Raw genomic sequence first — 19080 nt, 5'->3', positions numbered from 1 at the left:
TCCTTGTTCAAAACTGCATCATTAATTTCAAAGAGCAGGTATTTGTTAATCTATTTATTTACTTTAAAATCCAGTTGTTTTAACTCTTTTTTGTTCAGTGCTTTCTTCTATATATTTGTTCAAATATGACTATGCACAAGAGTTTAAAACTTGTCTAATCCCTCTTGAAATGGAGTGTTCTCATTCAGGCCATTATTTATTACTGCACAAATACTCATGTCCTTGCATATACTGCTGGATACCAGACAACAAATATTAATGGTAGTTTCCTTTTAATGTAGGTATTTGCAAATAACTTGAATTGCAAGGTGATCATGGATGCTGTATTTAAACAGCTGTAGGAACGCTCAAAATAAGGATTAGTAATCTTTCTGAATGACCCAGTTCTGTTCACATTTATTATTGTATCAGTGAGCTGTTGATGTACAACAAGCCGTCCCATAAGTAGATGGCTAAGATAATGCTTTTAGTATTGCATGGCTGCGAAGTGCTGGAGTTGATTGATCTCAGCAGGTACCTCATGAGTGTGTGATCAGCTTTGTGTCACCTGAAGTGGCACTGATCTTGTCTTGCTTCTCTTATGTACTGGGGACTTTGCTGGCCCTATGGAAGCCCACCTGGCCTCAACTGAGTTTCCTCACCTTCCATCTATATGTTTTTTTATCCTTTAGCAAACCATCTGTGGAATTGTTCATATGACAGACTTAGTGCTCCAGGTACAGAAGAAGAATTACGACAAGGCCTCTTGAGGCACTTCCCTTTCACCATATACTCTTGACCAAAGGAAAGAGAGTGCTTTAAGTACTTCCCAGAATCAAAGTTAGATGAAGAGATCTACAGAGTCACAATGAAAAGAGATGGAATCTGAGAAAGGTGGATTTTAATTTGCCAAGTGGCTGTGATAGGAACCTCAGGCTTGTTGGCAGAAACAATAAGCATTTTTCCACCTCAACTTTGAATCTAGAAGTCCAAAATCAAGGTCTCTGCAGGAAGAGTTTCCTCCCAGGACCTGTAGCAACAATCCTTAGGGCTGCCTCATGTGCATCTCTGCCTCTGCCACATGGCCATCTGCCTCATCTCTGGTTTCTTCTTTTTTCTACTTAAGTTGACTCTGTCTGTGTTCATTTACTTATAAAGAACCTAAAATTATGGATTATAGCCCACTGTGATATAATTTGGCCTCATGCAAATAGAGTCTGTGTAGATCATATTTTGAAATGAGACCCTACATAGAATAATTGTAACATCTTCAAGGGTCCTATTTACAAGTGATTTCAGGTACAGAGGCCTGGAGGTTAGGAGTTTAACTTATCTTTTGTGGGGGACATCATTCACTCTGAAAAATAGAGAAAATTTGTGCAATCACTGAAACCATATTATTGTACATGTCTGTAGAGCAAATGTTTGGTCTGAAGCCCCCAGTCAGAGTAGTATAGCCAGGGCTATTTGCAAAGAAGAAAGCAGGGAGAGCTGTGGGGAGTTTATACATATTGAGTTTATTCCATGCTCTTTCCCTGCCTCTGCTCTCTCTTCTGCTCCTGCTCCTTTAACCTATCTTTGTTCTTTCCACTCTTCTGTTTACATGAGAGCTGCTTTTATGTCAGTACTATCAGAAAATGGGATTGGCTCTTACAGTGTAATACCTCTCATATTACATATACTGATTAGCTGGTGCATAGGTCAGTTGGGATGAAGTCGATCCAGGAAGCAGTTATGCTGTGTCACTGCATATCTGATGTATCAAAGAAGTATCCAGAACACTTAGACCACTTAACTATTAGGCTCTAGTACCCCCTACATTCCACCCATTAAATGGCTGGCATCTTAGAGGCTTATCACCACAAGGCTGCACCCCTGACCCAAAGGCCACTGCAACAATATAAGGCACAGCAAAACATAACCTAGGAAATTACAAAACCAATGCCAAATAACACAGCTCATTTCTAAATGGATCCAAAATGTTCAGTTTGATTATTGACTACAGTATGATGACAAAGAAAACATTGGTCCATCCTGCTGTTCTCTGGGAATCATTGGCATGTTGTTCAATGCACTGGGTTACTATTTCCCTTAAGGTTTCATGCTCATCTGAACCCCTGCCCCCCCAGGCATTATAGATAGAATTATCCACTGGGGGGTGGGTATTTTCCATATTTCTGTGGAGTGGTGCTTCTGGTTGTCTTCATATTGTTTCCCACTCTGGTGTGGACAGGTCAGTTGTCTGAAGACATGTTCAATTAGCCTCAGTCACCAGGGCAATGGTCCATGGAATGCCTCCTGCTCCTTCTGCTGGCAGGTCAGTGCATATGTAGCACTGGGTTATGTTGTGAACATGGGCATAGGTATGAGATCCTGACAGTACAGTATTGGCTGTTGTCACCCTAAGCGGAAAGACAGTACAGCTAAAGTTACCATGAGAGGTAAATCACATCCTTCAGGCTATATACATGAGACCACTTCATCTGGGGCAGAATGGTGGCAGGCTCTGGTGACTGCTCTGGTCTGGATTTCCATTCCTTGTCTCCCTACACTAAACTCTACTACAAAGGGGATAGCTCCATTGGGAGCAATGGTATGGACTATATTTGCAAGAAAAAATTACCCTCAGAATGGTTCCCCTTGAGGTTTCAGGCAGTACAAGTCATACCTCAGATGGCCATTTACAAACCCATGGTGTCATGGCTAATGCCTTCTTCACACCCACTCCATATGTTAACACAATGGTTCTCCAAGTGGGGACTTCAATTACAACAGTCCATGGCCATATTCATACCACAACACTGTTTGTTTGGACCCCAAGACAGGGGGGACAGGCAATACCAATGTTCCATTTAAAACTTTAGGAAATTCAAGTGTCTGAGGTGTTCATTATTACAGGCAAGGGTAAATCACATCCCTGTAAAACCAAGTCTAGGGGTGACTGCCCCATTCAACATGGCTGCTTATTTATAAGGTGTACTGCCCACAATAGTTGGGTAGTCCACATCTGCAAGTCAGCTCCCTTGTAGACATCATGTGTAATTTGTCCTTTAATAAACCATTATACTGTTCAGTCATGCCTGCATCTTAAGTTTGATATGGAACATGCAAATGCCAATCAGTGCCTTCATTTTTGCACAGGTTTCCACTTTGGAACCTGTAAAATTGGTTCCTCTGTTACTCCACACTGCAAGAGAATGCCCATCCTGGGCACTTAAAATACTCAATGCCATAATGGTACTTTTGTGGGTGGCTATTTGGAATGGGAAGTCAAAAACTAAACCTGTTTTAGTAGCCACAATTGTGAACAGGAGCTTATATCCTTTATCAGAGGGCAAGGGTCCACTCTAATCTCCCTGCCATAACTCAAGGGGGTCTATCTCCTTACTTTACAACTCCTTCTTTCATCAGAACCTACTGTCTGCATGGATATTGTTTAGCGCATAGCTCACAGCCTGTTAATGTTTTCATTATATCTCCAGTTGTTAATGGGATGCTGTATCACCTGGCTATCTGCAGGGCGTTTGAGCCCACATGATCCATGTGTCTATGTAACCAAGTGGCCCATCCAACTGTTGTAAGGTTATAAAGTTCTTACTTGTGCTAGAATGTCTGTAGAGTCATTTCCTGGGCTTATGAGAGGTTTCTGCCCTGCAACATGAGAAAAAGTATGCTACATTCTTGTTCTTTGCAACACAAGTCTTTCCACAAATTTTTTGATCAGAGAGGTCTTTTACCGAACACCCATTCTTGCTGTTCCCACTGGGGCAGCTATAAAGTTAGTCCTTTTTACATGGCCCAACTTTGTACACATAGTAATAGTGCTGGGTTCATGCATTATAACTAGCCACACGGCTCTCATTTCAGCGTATTGGCTGCTTTGACAAAATCTGGTTTCAAATCAGATATCTTATGTATTCACTCAGCTCCCTACAGTGGCCCAAGACACCACTATGCCTTTGTTGGACCCATTTGTATACCAGGCACCAGCAGGTATAGTGTTCATTCCATCCTTGTACTGGCTATGCTTTAAAGCCTGTGGAACAGAAAGCCCTCTGGCTGAGGGGCCAATTCAACACTCTATTGTTCCTAACACTTCCTGCAACTGTACAGACAGGGGACTAGTACTCGCCATTGGCTGCTGTTTCAGATATGAACCCAACTTAGTTGCGGTCACCACTCGGGCTGAAGTGTGGTTTGCTGGCCTGGCAGGGAAGCGGCCGCAGCAGGCCAAGCCGCTGCCCCCATAATAGGGTGGCCGGTCGGACTCACCGCCACCCCTGAAGGGAGCTCGGCATGGGCGCAGAGTGCCCTCAGGTCTCCCCTTCTCGGCAGCCATGCTTCCGCGGCCGCCCCTCCTCCGGGATGGCGCCACAGGATGCCTGTGGGGCGGCACCCTTCTTCTTCTTTCTCCCTGCACAGGCGCAGGGCAGAAAATTCCAGTCTGCCCTTTTCCCCTCCCCCGACAGCAGCAACAGCCAGGCGTGGGCGGGAAACTCAAGTCTGCCCTCCACCCCAGCAACAGCAGCCACCAATCCCTAAACCCTGCCCCTTCCCCCAGCAACAGCAACAGCCAATCCCTAATCACCACCCCTCCCCCATCCAGTACCGCCCACTGACCTTTCTCCAGCAACCAATCAGAACAGGGCGTGGCTTCGACCAATCAGCCTTCCCCAGCCCCTATAAAACTGTTGCTTCTCCCTCAATAAAGTGGACTTGCGTGTTTACCTTTTCTCCGCGGTAGTTCTTCTGCCGTGCGCCCTCCAGTCCTGAGAGCCCCCGACAAGGGCCTGGCCTCCCTTGTCCTCAGTTCATCGCCTGCTTCTCCGGGCGACCCCCTCGTCGCTGGCTTCGCCGGGCGACCCCGTCAGCCGAACCGTGCAACCCCTGTGAGACCGACCCCTCGTCTGCTGCCAGACCAACCGCTCGTCCCAAGTGGGACCGACCCCTCGTCCCAAGTGGAACTGACCCCTCGTCCTAAGCTGGACCGACCCCTCGTCCGCAGCCAGACCCCACCTCTACCGACCGAGCAAGCCGCCGCACTTAGTCATTGTGGAAAACCCAGGTCTGGGGGCATTCAACTACTAAAGTACCCATTCTGCCACAGGGAGGGATGGTCATACTAGGACTCATTGTGATCCTGTAATCACTTCACAGGCCTGAAGTGTGGTATAAACTGCCCCTAACTGGTGCTCAATGAGAGAGCAACAGGGTTCTGCCCCTTTCCATAGTTGACATCAGAACCCTATGGGCATCTCACACTTCCCATGTGTTTGCCAGTGGTCCATTACAGGAGAATCACTGCCACAAAATACCAAAGACCAGAAGGGGAACACAACACACTCCCATCATGCACTGTCAGGTAGACCTGGGCTGAAGATCCACACACCATGCCCAGAACCTCATACTGGCTGTGCCAAATGTTGGGTCCTTGATCCTATGCCAGATTGAGGGATTCAAGGCCATTTGCAAAGAATAAAGCCTGTGGAGCCATGGGGAGTTTATGCATTTTGAAATATTCCATGCTCTTTTCCACCTTTCCCTGCTCTTTCTCTTTCTCGTTTTCCTTTAAGCTTCCTTTGTTCTCTCCACTCCTCTGTTTACATGGGAGCTGCTTTTACATTACCCTGATCAGAATATATGATTGGCTCTTACACCGGAATACCTATCATGTTGCATATACTGAGCAGTTGGCATATGGGTCATTTGGGATGGGATCAAGTTCAGTCCCTGGAAGCTGAGTGCAGTTATTCTGTCATTGTGTCCCAGATATGGCCAAGAAGTATCCAGTATGATTAGGTCATTTAACCATTGGGCTTCAGATCCCCCTGCACGAGGTTTGTTTTGTGGAACTTTTTTCAATTACATTGTCAAACTTTTGAAGTTTTCATTTCTTGAGACTAGAATGCATATGTGTTCATCTGCTTTTGAGAAACAGATTCAAAGTAAATGAATCTAATAATCAAGGTTAACATTACAACTTGGAGGTGATCACTTCTAACAATTTAGAGTATACTGTTGCATTTTTTTACCTTATAGAATAACTGTAGGCTATTTTAAATTCTCCATCCCACAGCAGAAGACCAATTATTTATTTGTAGCAGTATACGACTGTTAATTTTTCCCACCCAGTAGCATTTTTTTAATACTTTTTAAAAAAAGAACTTTTAAATCCTTTAGTGAAGATGACATCTTTTAATTTCACTTTCATGCAATAATAGTATGATGAATTTTTTTCCTGTTATAACCTCATGTACAACTCCTAAGTGATTTGTCAATATCTAATATTGTTTTTGCTTATAAAATTAATAATCTTTCTGCTTTTAATAATTAGGAGATTTGAGTGAATGGTTTTGTTCATTTTGTTTTTACTGCATGGTATTTTTCTTTTGAGTTTTTCAATATGATCTCCCAATTTTTCTTCTTTTCCTCTCCTATTTCTGACAGACTTTATATTCAGAAAATTCTATTTTTTAAGATTGTATCTATGCACAAATTTAAGTATCAATATGTTCATCTGTACTTTCTTCTAACAACTAGTATTTTCTCTTATTTCATATTCATTTGAAATTTACTTGATTATTGAAAGATACAGTCTAACCTTATGTTATTCTAAATAGTTAATAAGTCATTGAACACTTTTTCATAATGGTAAAAAAACTTGTCTAATGTAAATAAGAACTAAATATATTAAAGTTAATGTGACATGAATTAATACATCCTAAATCATAGTGAACATCAAATTAAATTAAAAATTCTAGGGTTATTCCATTTAAAATAATAAATTAAAAGAGCAATGATCATTTATGCAATGAGTCCACAACGCTGTAACCTAAACATCCCAACATCCTGAAGTGAAAGAATGGTTGGGAATAAAAAATGTAATGTTATTATAAATCAGCTAATTTAAGTTACTTTAAGAAAAAGAAAGCAGGTAAAAACAGAGTGAAGTAAGAGTGCTATTTTTCTTTCATTGTTCAAGATATTTCAATATACAGCGTAAAATTCGAAGAAGCAACTCAAGTAAGAGAAGGCAGGAACCACAAGGACGTAAGTGGAAGTCTGTGCCAAGCAGAGAGAATTTCTAGGACTAAGACCCATGTGAATGACTTGTTTCAAATGTTCAGGGTGAACCAGGAAGTCAGTGTTTCAAGGAAATGAGTAAGAGGACAGAGAAGAGAGATTAATTTATTGAAGGTTTAAGAAAGTTTGGAATTGCTCCTGCTGAAACTTCAAACCCAGGGTGTCCATTATCCATATGGTAAACCTCCCACATTTCATTAATTTGGCTTCACACCTATCTCACCAAATGGAATGGAACTATTCCTAGTGGCACTGTGGAATGGTGTCCAGGCTCTGTTTTATAGGAGAGAGCTCTTATATTATTTGAGCTCAGATACCCCTGCTGGTGCAAGCCTGTGCCCATAACACCAAACTTCTTAAACTTGAAAATAAGTACTTATCCCCACTCCCCAGAGTCAGTTTTCAGGCCCCATCACAAATTTGGCTTGATCAGAGCCATAAGTGCCCAAGTCCCTGAGTGGGCAGGGACTCACAATCTTTTAAAAATGTTATTTTATGAAATAAACTGTTGTAGTCGGTGAGTCTCTGAAACTGAGGTGTGCTTTGCAATGCCTTGAACGAAGTACTGCTGTGTGACTTTTGAACAATTTTGCAGTAAAAGCCTTATCTTGAAAAAATACATATTGACAATTAAAAGTTTTAGTATATCCATTCCATCCCTTAAAATAGAAACAAACTTTTTAAGTGACTATACAATATGAGAGTATATGTCTCATGAAATGATGTTAACAGGAATTATCTACCTCCATTGGATTGGATATTTCTCATAAATAAATGCACTTGCTTAAATGTACTTCATCTTAAATGTAAAAAACAAAACAAAACATAAAACACTGCCTCAATCACTGTACATTCTGCCTCTGCTAATACCTGCTTCCCTATTGCCACTTAACCACAAATTTCCTTGGCTAGATATTGAACTTTTCCTGGAACTGTTTTACACTGTCTTTCTTCTCTCTTTTAAATGGGTTTCCATTCCCATCTCTTACTCATCCACAATGTGTCCTGCTTTACAGAATCAAATAGATAAACCTTTTTTAACACAATAATTTTAAAAAAATTCATTAACTAAGCAAGCTGGAAAACAATTGCAAAGATCTCTTAGCACTGGACAAGGCTGGATTTTTTCCCAGATGAGCTCAATTACAAGCTCTTGGCTTCCATACACCCTGATTTTTTTCCTTTAGGATCCACTGGTCTCTTTGACTGTCCTGGATACACTCTGTAACTTGGTCTTTCAGCAGAAGTAAAAATTCCTACCTGGGTGGTTGTTGATGGAGAATAAAGCTCTATTCCTACACAAGACAGGAAGAGAGAGTCAGGCATCAGGCCTGGAAACAGAATCAGAAGCCCAAAACACATCCATGTGATGTCCAGCCTGAGAGGTTACAAGATAACAGAATGCAGCAGAGGAGAAACTTATAGCTTTCCTTTATCTGCTTATTAGGCATACTGTTGCTCCAACCCCTGAGAGGAATAGGGTCCATGTCAGTTAGCCCTACTTTGGAGTTTGTGTTTCTATGTGTTGGAGCTGGACGCAGATGTGATCTTTGTCCACAAGTCTCTCCTGTTACTTTACTGGAAATGTAGTTGGTCCTGGGTTTTACTGTATACCCAGGGGACCTGAATCTCTGGACTGACCATGTGATAGCCAGGCCCTGAGCTTCAACAGACTTGCAACTCCTACACCCTGGTTTATTGGACTTACCCCATTCAGCCGACATGGAGTTGAAGAAGGTCAACCACCACATGAGGGAGCCAAGAGTGTCTACAACTGAAAGCAGGAGAATTGCATCCAACATCCATGTGGACTCTAAGCCCCCTCTTGATATAGATGTGGAGTGGGCACAACCATTCTAAGGTGCACAGGATGGAGGAATAGAGTATTGATTAGAGTGGACTTATTGATATTCTATTCATGAAATATTGTGATTAGTATTCAAAGAAAAGGTGGCATTGGTGTTGAGAAGGTGGCAGTGGTGGCTGCTGGGGATAGAGGATGGGAGGAAGAGATGTGATGTGGGGGCACTTTCGGGATCTGGAGTTGTCCTGGGTGGTGCTGCAGGGACAGTTACCATACATAGTATGTCCTCCAATGGCCCACTGATTTGACTGTGGGATAGTGTGGGCTCTGATGTGGACCAATGACCATAGGTACAGCAGTGCTCAGAGATATTCATTATATAACTAAAATCTCAGGGATTAGAGTGATAAAAGAATACTTCATTAATGATGCTCATGGGAATTAAATCTCTAAAGGTATAGAAACTCTAAATGCTTCAGCTACAATATCCCTAGTCTTCTTTACTTATCTCTGGTGATGGAAAAACACAATTGTGTCTTCTAGAGTTCTCATGAGTGGTTCCATCTCTCTGCTATTCCTGGGAGCATGGTTTCCAACTTCATCCATCAGTTGAGGAAGAATCTGCATTGGTGAAATAAGACCCATCTCCGATAACTTCACTTTGAGTCTCAGAATCTTCACAGGTGCTGGGTAAATTTATTATGACTCTATGAACTCTTTTATTGGTAGTAATTTTAGGGCAGCAACCTGGTACCTATGTAAAGCAAGCTTAAGTATACAATGCCCTGCCTATTTTAAAAGTCTGATTCTGGAGGGAGATAATGAGTACAGAAAATAATTTTTTCCAATCTGTCTAGGCTCTCAGTCTCAACTTAGACTCAAGGAAAAATTAGTTGGCACTCATTCACTGGATTTCCTTCTTTCAGCAGCATTTTCCTTGTTTCACTATTTCTTTTTATTCTACAATTATAGGAACTATCTCTATAACCACATTCATTCAATTCTTCTTTTAGACATTCAGCATTTAGTCAGCAAATACTTCAAGGCAGGCACTAAATATCATGCTGGGATAAAAAAAATGACATGTCATTTTTCTTTGTATCAAGGAAATTACATCTCCAAAGCATAAGGCATATTCAAGTGAGTACATGCAATATCCTGAGATGTCTGGAAATCTTGGTGAAGTGGATCCAAATCTTTGGATGAACCTTGTAGAGGTTAGTGAAAACTTCACAAGGAAGCTGACAGTTGTACTGAGGATTGAAGTAGGAATTGGAGTAAGTCAGGAGGACAATTTGTTAGAACCAGAACAAGAAGAAAGGACAGGGACAACAATGTGGGATCATCCAACCTTATGGTATGGTGAGGTTTTAAAAGCACCATTCCAGGGCACATAGGATGGAGGAATAAAATATGGATTAGAATGGATTTACTGATATTCTACTATGGAACTATTGTGATTAGTAATGGAAGAATATGTAGCATTGATGTGGAAAATGTAGCACGGTAGCTGCTGAGGGCAGACAGAGCAAAGAAGAGATGTGATGTGGGGACATTTTCAAGACTTACACTTGTCCTATATGACATTGCAGGAACAGATGCTGGAAATTATATATCCTGACATAATCCACTGAATGGATGGGGGAAAGTGTAAACTACAATGTAAACTATTCTCTATGTGGTGCAGTAGTGCTCCAAATATATTCACCAAATGCAATGAATGTGCCACAGTCATCAAAGTAGTTGTTGATGTGAGAGGAGTGGGGTGAGGGGGATGTGGGGTATATGGGAACCTCATATTTTTTGAATGTAACATGTAAAATAAATAAATTAAATTTTAAAAATACTTCATTTATTTGATGATCATTGAAGTGAAAGGGAGGGAAAAGTGGAAAATGAGTCAGACAAGTTTGGCAGTAGCCACATAACAGAGAGCCTTGTGTTTTGTCTCCAATATGTATCCTCATGTTTGAAGTTTTTGGAGCATTAATGCAGCAGTTTAAGAAGATTTTGTTCATGAAAAGCCTTACCCTGTCAAAAGCTCTCTCTGGGTCATGTGAATATTTCTGTTGTCAAAACACCAGAGAGATGATGAGGACTGGAAACAGCACAGTAAACATGGAGAAGGAAATTTGGGGTTGAGTCTGAGTGAGGTTTAATCAACATTTTAAAATATTCCCTATTAAATCTAGGCATATGCAAGACATTTTATATTCATTGTTTTATTCAATTACTTTATGAAATGGCTTCATCATTCTGTTTTAATTGACAAAGAATGGCAGACTCTCAGCAGTGTGATATTGTCGTCCAAGACATGGAATTGTGTTTGGAATGACTTGGAGTTCGATACACCTAGGATTTTACATTTCATCTGTAATTTTATTTTCTAATAAATTATCATTTAGAACTTTATGAAATGTATTTAAAAATTCAAGAATAGTAGAAAGAGTCTCCAAAATTGCTCAACCCTTTTTCCTATTATTGCCAACTCCCATACAAAATAATGATTGTTGTGGGAAAATGATTTTCTAAAGTCAGTTAATGCGGGGGATGAAGGCAGGACGTTGGGAGGAATTTCCTCACATTCTCTATCTTAATCCTCTTCTGTTTGCAAAGGTTCTAAAACAGATTTAATTATAATCAAAATGGGCCAGATAGTAATAGGAGCAGAACACCTCATACAGGTAATTTTTCTAACACTTTTCTCATTTTTTCCCAGTCTCCTAATTCTAAACTCCCTATTGTTAGGCAATATTGTTCTGTAACCTGTAAGATTTCCAAAATACAAGACTCAGTGACCTTAGCTCCTTTTCCTTTTAGAAGTTGTTTCAAGAGACATACATATGGGTGATATTTTGTTGAACTTTCTCTGTTTCCAATCATAACCCTGCAAAACCACACCCGAGTGTCCTTACTTATTGAGGACTTGGAATGCTTTCTGTGCCAATCAGGGCTTTATGCCATTACACCAAATTTTAGTTTCACCCAAATGAGCCTTCCTCTGTTCGGGCCCCACACTGGGCGCCTGTTGCTGAGGACCAGCTCAGCAATAGGTTTGCTTGAAGGAAAGGTGAATCAGAACTTACAGAAATAAAGGACAAAGAGAAACATGAGAGGAAACAGGGATGGAACCAGGGGGCTCACAGCTTCAGGAACTAAGAGCCTCGACCCTAGTTTCCACATCATCTTTATTAGGAACTCCAAAGCAGGTGTTCCTCATCAGAATGGCAATGTTTACAATAACTGGGGACAAGTGCAACAAATAGGGAACAGATAAGCCAGTTTCCCACAACAAAAATTACATTTACTTGACATAAATTCTTACTTCCTTTGTGATGGGGACAACTTCTCAGACTCTCCCCAGTTTTCATGACTGGATAGTTTTGAGAAGTCTGGGACAGGTCTTTTTAAATGTTTCCCTCATTTGGAATTAGTATGATGTTCTTCTCAAACCTAGATTAGAATTATTTTTGGAAGGAAGACTCCAGAGATAAAGTGCCATTTTCATTGAATTATATCCAGGTTGCATCTTATCAACATGATTTATCACCTTCCATTATAACTTTGATCAACATTGTTTTGGGGTTCCCCTACAAAAAATTTCCTCAGTTCTCCACCTTTCCCTATATCACCTGTGAAAACAATTCGCTATGTGAAGCCCACATTCAGGAGTGAATTTATGCTCCACATCCTTGAGCAGGCAATGTCTACATAAATTATTGCAATTCTTCTGCATGGGTAGTTGCCTCTTAGTTATTTAATCAACTATTTGTTTATATCAGTATTTACATGACATTTATTTTATACTTTGGGTTGTAATACAACAATACAACATTTTTCTTGTTCTGTTTCTTTCAATTTTAGCCATAGAGGCTCTTTCCTTCATGCCCTGGGTACATTTGATATTATACCTACAATTGGGGGTTTTATTTTAGCTCTTGTTTAATTTCTTGTATTGCAAGCTATCCAGGCCCTTCTTGTACAATTCTTTTTGCAACCCTGCAATCAGTTATTACAGAGAGAAGACTCTTCTTAGAGAATTGTGTTACTGTCCAATGTTTGTGATTTATATGCACCATGCAACTGATTATACCCATGGAGACTGTGAGGAAATATATGTATGTGCACTATCCTGTGAATACACATATATCTAAATATTTCAATGTGCAAGCCTCTCTATCTCTATTCACATTCACAAGTTCATACTAATGTGTCTACCTCTAAACCATTACCACATTTTACACTCTGGCTTCCTCCCTTTGTTTATCTGTAACCTCCCATGCCACAGTGAGAAACACATTCCTTCCATCTGTTATCCATTTACTTCACTGCTTGATATCAGTGAACATATATAAAATTAGAAGAGTTGTTAACCCAAATCATGGGGGATATAACTCTACAACTAGAGTACAGCACTTACACGCAGTGTCCATTCACTTCATTTTACAGACTCCATTCTATCCAGTATTACGATTTCAGCAGCTTTTTTCCTGCATGAACTCCCAAGAGTGTATATCATACATTGTAATACAGTTAGCTTGTTTTTGAACATTTTGCATTTGATCATAGAATTCTCTTGAACTATTAAATATATATTCTTCATATATTAACATTTACTCCTTGTATTGTCATGTTCAATTTGTTTTTACTAGTGCACAATATCATTGCTTGACAATTATAGTATTGTACAGAATATTTTCACACATGTAACACTTCTTGTATGCTTCACCTTTTCAACCCTCCTCCTCTCCCCCTAAGTCCCTCACCACTATTCTATTTTCTGTTGTTCTGCCTTTTCCAGGTCATGTAATTGAATATATATATAAATGCATTTTTAAGGTAGTTTCTTTAACATGAATCATTTGAGATTCAGCCATTCTTTTGTGGCAGGATGGACTGTTTCATTTTTATCACTGAATAATATTCCTCTTTAGAGATACAGCACAGTGTGTTTATCTGCTCATCTACTGAAGTAAAACTTCATTGCTTTCAGGTTTTGGAGAGTATAAAAAAATCCTGTAAAAATTCATATGTGTTTTCAAATAAGCTCCATCTATAACTATGAGGACAATTGCTGGGTTGTATGGTAAAATTGGGTTTAGTTTTAAAAGAAATTGCTAAACTGTCTTCTGTCTGTAACATTTGGTACATTTCGTATTTTCACTAGCAATGAATGAGACTCATATTGCTTCATATCATCATGATCATTTGGTACTGTCCTTTTTTTAGGTGTTTATTTTAAAAAGCATGTGATAATATATCATTTCAGTTTTAATTTTGCATTTCATTAATGACAAATAATTTTGAGCATCTTTTGACATATGCTTATTTGACAATTATGCATGTTCTTGGTTAAGATTCTGCTTGGATATTTTGCCCATTTTTAAAAGGCTTTCTGCATTCTTATTATTTTGTGTTAAATGTTCTATTTTTAATACAAATAATTTATAGGTGTTTTGCAAATATTTTCCCCAAGTCTATTGATTCTCTTTTCATTCCCTTACCAATGACTTTCACAGAACTGATGTTTTGCATTTTGATAATGTATAACTTACACATTTTCTTTTATCATGCATAGTCCTTTGGGTGCTATAACTAAACACTCATCAACAAACCAATGACATTTGATTTTCATTTATGTTTCCTTCTAGGAATTTCATACTTCACATTTTACATATAATTTTGTCATTCACATTGATTTAATTTTGCGAAATATATACAATCTACATCTGATTTCCTTTAAGTCTGCACATTTGCTTGCCACTGTTCCAGCAAAATTTGCTAAACAGCCCATTCTTTCTCCATTGAATTGACTTTTCTCATTGTCACAGATAACCAGACTGCATTTGTGTGGCTCTATTTCTCGGCTCTCTAACATTAGTTATGTGTTTATTTCAACAAGGCAATAGTGTTTAATCACTTTATTATAGTATATCTTGATAGCAGTTAGTGTGAAGAACACTCTTGTTCTTCAGTATTATTTAGGCTACCCAGGTAGTATCCTGTAAAATATTTCCTAAAACTTCCATTATCTTCTTTAGTATTATATTAGCTTTCTATGTTTTTATCTTTCCATGTAAATTTTAGAATTAGATTGTCAATATCCTAAAAATTATTTGCTGGCATTTGGAAGTGGATCGAATTGAACATAAGAGCAGGTTGGGCTGAATGGATTGGGAGAACCTGTAAACTGCAACACAATCTGTAACGCATGCTGTGTAGCAGTGCTCCAAAATGTATTCATCAAATACAATTAATGCACTGCACTAATGAAAGAACTTGTTGATTTGGGAGGATTAGGAAGTATAGGGATTGGGGTATATGGGAAACTCTTATATTTTTTAATGGAACATTAAGTGTGATCTAGATTTCTTTTTTTAAAAAGATCAGATTGGAAAGAAATCGCATCTTTATAATACTGAGTCTATTGTAACTTAAACCAGATTATCTCTAATCATTTAATTAATTACTTTCATCTTTTTATTGTAATAATTTCTATATAACTTAATATTTCCCTTTTTATTCATTTTCAAGTATTCAATTTGGTAATATCAATTATATTCAGAATATTGTGCAAACATCACTAATATCCATTACCCCAAAGTTTTCTTCACAAGGTACAAAATGAGCAGTCAAAATGTTTACTGATTATAATCAATTCTAAAACAATGTTTAATGTAAAGTATTGCTGTGAGAAAATGTTTACAATTATGGACAAGGATAGCAAGTTAGAAATAGCATGAAGGAGATGGAGTATTTGTTTTCCCTGGTATATTCAGGTAAAGGGTTCTACATATTATCTGTCTTTCTATATATTTATCTATCAATCTATCTATCTATCTAATAAAAATCATTAACTTAATGAGTTTGCAAACTATAGAAGTTATGATAATTTGCTGCTACCTGCTTGTGGCTAAATCTTCATTTCTCTGCTCTCTTTTCCAGTAGTATCATCAGCTACATGGAACCAGAAAATCAAACACATGTTTCAGAATTTATCCTCCTGGGTCTCTCAGAAGATTCTGAAGTGCAGCCATTTCTCTTTGGACTGTTCTTAATTATGTACATGGTCACCTTCATTGGTAACCTGCTCATCATCCTGGCCATCATCTCAGACTCCCACCTCCACACACCCATGTATTTCTTCCTCTCTAACTTGTCTTTTACAGATATCTGTTTCACCTCTACCACTATCCCAAAGATGCTGCTGAACTTCGAGACAGAAAGTAAAATTATAACTTATGAAACCTGCATCATCCAGATGTATTTTTTCATGCTTTTTGGACAATTAGATAACTACCTTTTGACTTTGATGGCTTATGACCGCTTTGTGGCCATCTGTCACCCTCTGCAATACACAGTCATCATGAACCCACAGCTCTGTGGCCTCCTTCTCCTGGCATGCTGGTTATTGAGTGTTTTAGTCTCTCTTTTACATGGCTTAATGGTTTTGCAGTTGTCTTTTTGTACAGTGTTGGAAATCCCCCATTTTTTCTGTGAAATTAATCAGGTTGTCCAACTTGCTTGTTCTGACACCTTCCTCAATGAATTAGTGCTGTATTTTTCATTTGGACTTCTGGGTGTTATTCCACTCACTGGAATCTTTTTCTCTTACTCTAAGATTGTATCTTCAATTTTGAGAATTTCAACACCTGGGGGAAAGCATAAAGCTTTTTCTACATGTGGGTCTCACCTCTCAGTAGTTTCCTTGTTTTATGGTACATGTCTTGGGGTGTATCTTAGCTCTGCTGCTACCCAAAACTCAAGGGCAAATGCAGTAGCCTCAGTGATGTACACGGTGGTCACTCCCATGATGAACCCCTTTATCTATAGTCTTAGAAACAAGGACATAAAGCTTGCCTTAAAAAAGTTGACAAGCACTCTTTCTATGAAAGGATTATTTGCATCAAATTTAGAAAAATGCCCATGATTAACACAGGTGAAACACTGAGAGATCGAAATTTAGATACTCTCATTAGTGTATAGAAAAAATATGTTAACTGCCTAATTTTTAGCATTCTACTTCTTTAAATGTTATTTATCAAATCCACATCATTCTTCCATTTTTTATTTTGAATCAAATAGTGTCTCTTATTGTATTCTCTAGAATCAGTATTAAAGGCAGAAACAGTTGCCTGAATTTTCAGAAGCAAACTAGTTAAGACACATAATTTGGTATTTATAAAATTGTCAGAGATACCAGAAGGATGAAGGTGTACTGCAGTTGCTGCTAGGACAAAGCAACCACTTTTTTTAAAAGTATCAAATCAATTTTGTAGATACATATTGACAAACTTACAATTCATTCAATTTGTAAAATCAACTGTATTTGCTATAATCACATAATTGTGCATTTACCAGTTTTATCATTATTAGAGCATTTTCATTATTTCAATAATTCTAATAAAAAAGAGACAATGAAACAAGAAAATTCCTCACCTCTCAATCTCTCTATATTTCCCCCACTGCATATAGCTGATGTTTCTAGTTATTCTATCCAAACTGTATAATCAATGGTTTTCAGTATAATCTCAGTGTTGTATATTCATCATCTCAAAAATTTTAGAACAATTTCATTAAACCAAAAAGGAAGACTCCACACCACTTTTCATTCCTACCCCAGACTTACATAACCACTAATGTACATACATCTTTATAAATTGAATTATAATTACATTTTTGATAGGCTGTGTTCTTATATTCACTTTTCTCAACATATTTAATGAATTATCTTCCATTTTTTTTCTTTCATCCCCTGATAATTGAACAGTGTGTTGTTTAACTTACATATATTTAATTACTTTCCTTTTTTTCTGTCCATTATTGATTACTAGCTTCATTCTGTTATGATCAGAGAAAGTGTTTGGTATCATTTCAATCATTTTAAAAATTTTGAGACTTGTCATATGATGCAATGTATGGTCTATCTTGGAGAAGGATCCATGAGCACTTCAAAAGAATGTATATCCTGCTGTTTTGGTGTGCAATGCTCTATAGATATATGTTAAATCTACTTCATTTATCATATTATTTGCGTTCTCTGTTTCTTTATTTGTCCCCTTTCCAGATGTTCTATTCAATATTGATAGTTACGTATTAGATTCTCTAACTATTATTGTAGAGACATCTATTTCTCCCTTCAGCTTTGCCAGTGTATGCCTCATGTGTCTTTGGGCTCACAGGTTAGGTACATAAATGTTTAGAATAGTTATTTCTTCTTTGTGAAGTGCCCCTTTTATTAAGACATAATGATCTTTTTCATCCCTTACCAGAGTTTTGCATTTTAAATCTATTTTTTTTCTGCCATAAATATCAATACTCCAGCTCTTCTTTGGTAACTATTTATATGGAATATCATTTTCCATCCCTTCTCTTTTAACATGTTTGTGTTCTTGTTTCTGAGGTGAGTCTCTTGAAGACAAACTATAGATGACTTATTTTTTAATCAATCATATCAGTATGTGTCTTTTGATTGGGGAGTTCAAATTGTTAACATTCAATGTTATGACTCCAAAGGAATTACTTACTTCATCCATTTTGATCTTTGGTTTTCTGTTGTCATCTCATATGCTATAGTTTTGCTTTTTACTCTTTCAAAAATTCTTCATTTCTACACTCCTTTCTATGTCACTCATATTGTTTTTACTTTCAGGCTGCAGCACTCGCTTTAGAATCTCCTGTAATTCTGGTCTTTTGGTAACATACTCTATCAGTTTTTGTTTGTCTGTGAATAATTTGAACTCGCATTCATTTTTGAAGGACAGTTTTGCCTGATACAGAATTATTGGCTGGTAGTTTTTCTCTCTTTATAGCTTAATAGCTTAAATACATGGAACCAATTATGTTGCAGTTTGATATTATTGATGAATTCCAAAAAGAAATATTGGATTATGTTTGTAAACTGGTCTTTTCATCTGGGCATATAAGATTATATTGGCTTAAGAGTTTTACTTGATTAAGTAATTAGATAAACCTCTTGTGCCAGTAGGGCGTTGAGCCACCACCCTTGGTTGGTGTTGATTCACAGACAAAAAGCATGAGGAGGACGGAGTGGGAGGTTTTTTATGTTGGAGCTTTGAAGTTGGATTTTGATGCTGAAGTATTAATCTGGAGCCCCAGGAAGGAAGCTCAGAGAGGAAAGAGAAGCCAACCCTAGATAAAGAGAAACACTGAGCCCAGGAAAAAGAAGCCTGAGGAAGGGATGAATCCAGGAA

At 38.3% G+C, this 19080-nt stretch overlaps 1 protein-coding gene across 1 annotated transcript; it reads left to right on the top strand.

Moving 5' to 3' along the window:
* Positions 1-15827: 15827 nt before the first annotated feature.
* Positions 15828-16796, top strand: LOC101445901 (olfactory receptor 7A10-like). The gene has a single exon (XM_012518329.3). It carries the CDS (start codon positions 15828-15830, stop codon positions 16794-16796), a length of 969 nt encoding a protein of 322 aa, XP_012373783.1.
* The last annotated feature ends 2284 nt before the right edge of the window (positions 16797-19080 follow it).

The sequence above is a fragment of the Dasypus novemcinctus genome, chromosome 30, assembly GCF_030445035.2.
Source record: "Dasypus novemcinctus isolate mDasNov1 chromosome 30, mDasNov1.1.hap2, whole genome shotgun sequence".
NCBI lineage: Eukaryota > Metazoa > Chordata > Mammalia > Cingulata > Dasypodidae > Dasypus > Dasypus novemcinctus.
This window is presented reverse-complemented; position numbering and strand designations above follow the sequence as displayed.

Excerpts from the sequence above, each read along its gene's own strand:
- LOC101445901 (XM_012518329.3), top strand. The coding sequence starts at position 15,828 with ATGGAACCAGAAAATCAAACACATGTTTCAGAATTTATCCTCCTGGGT.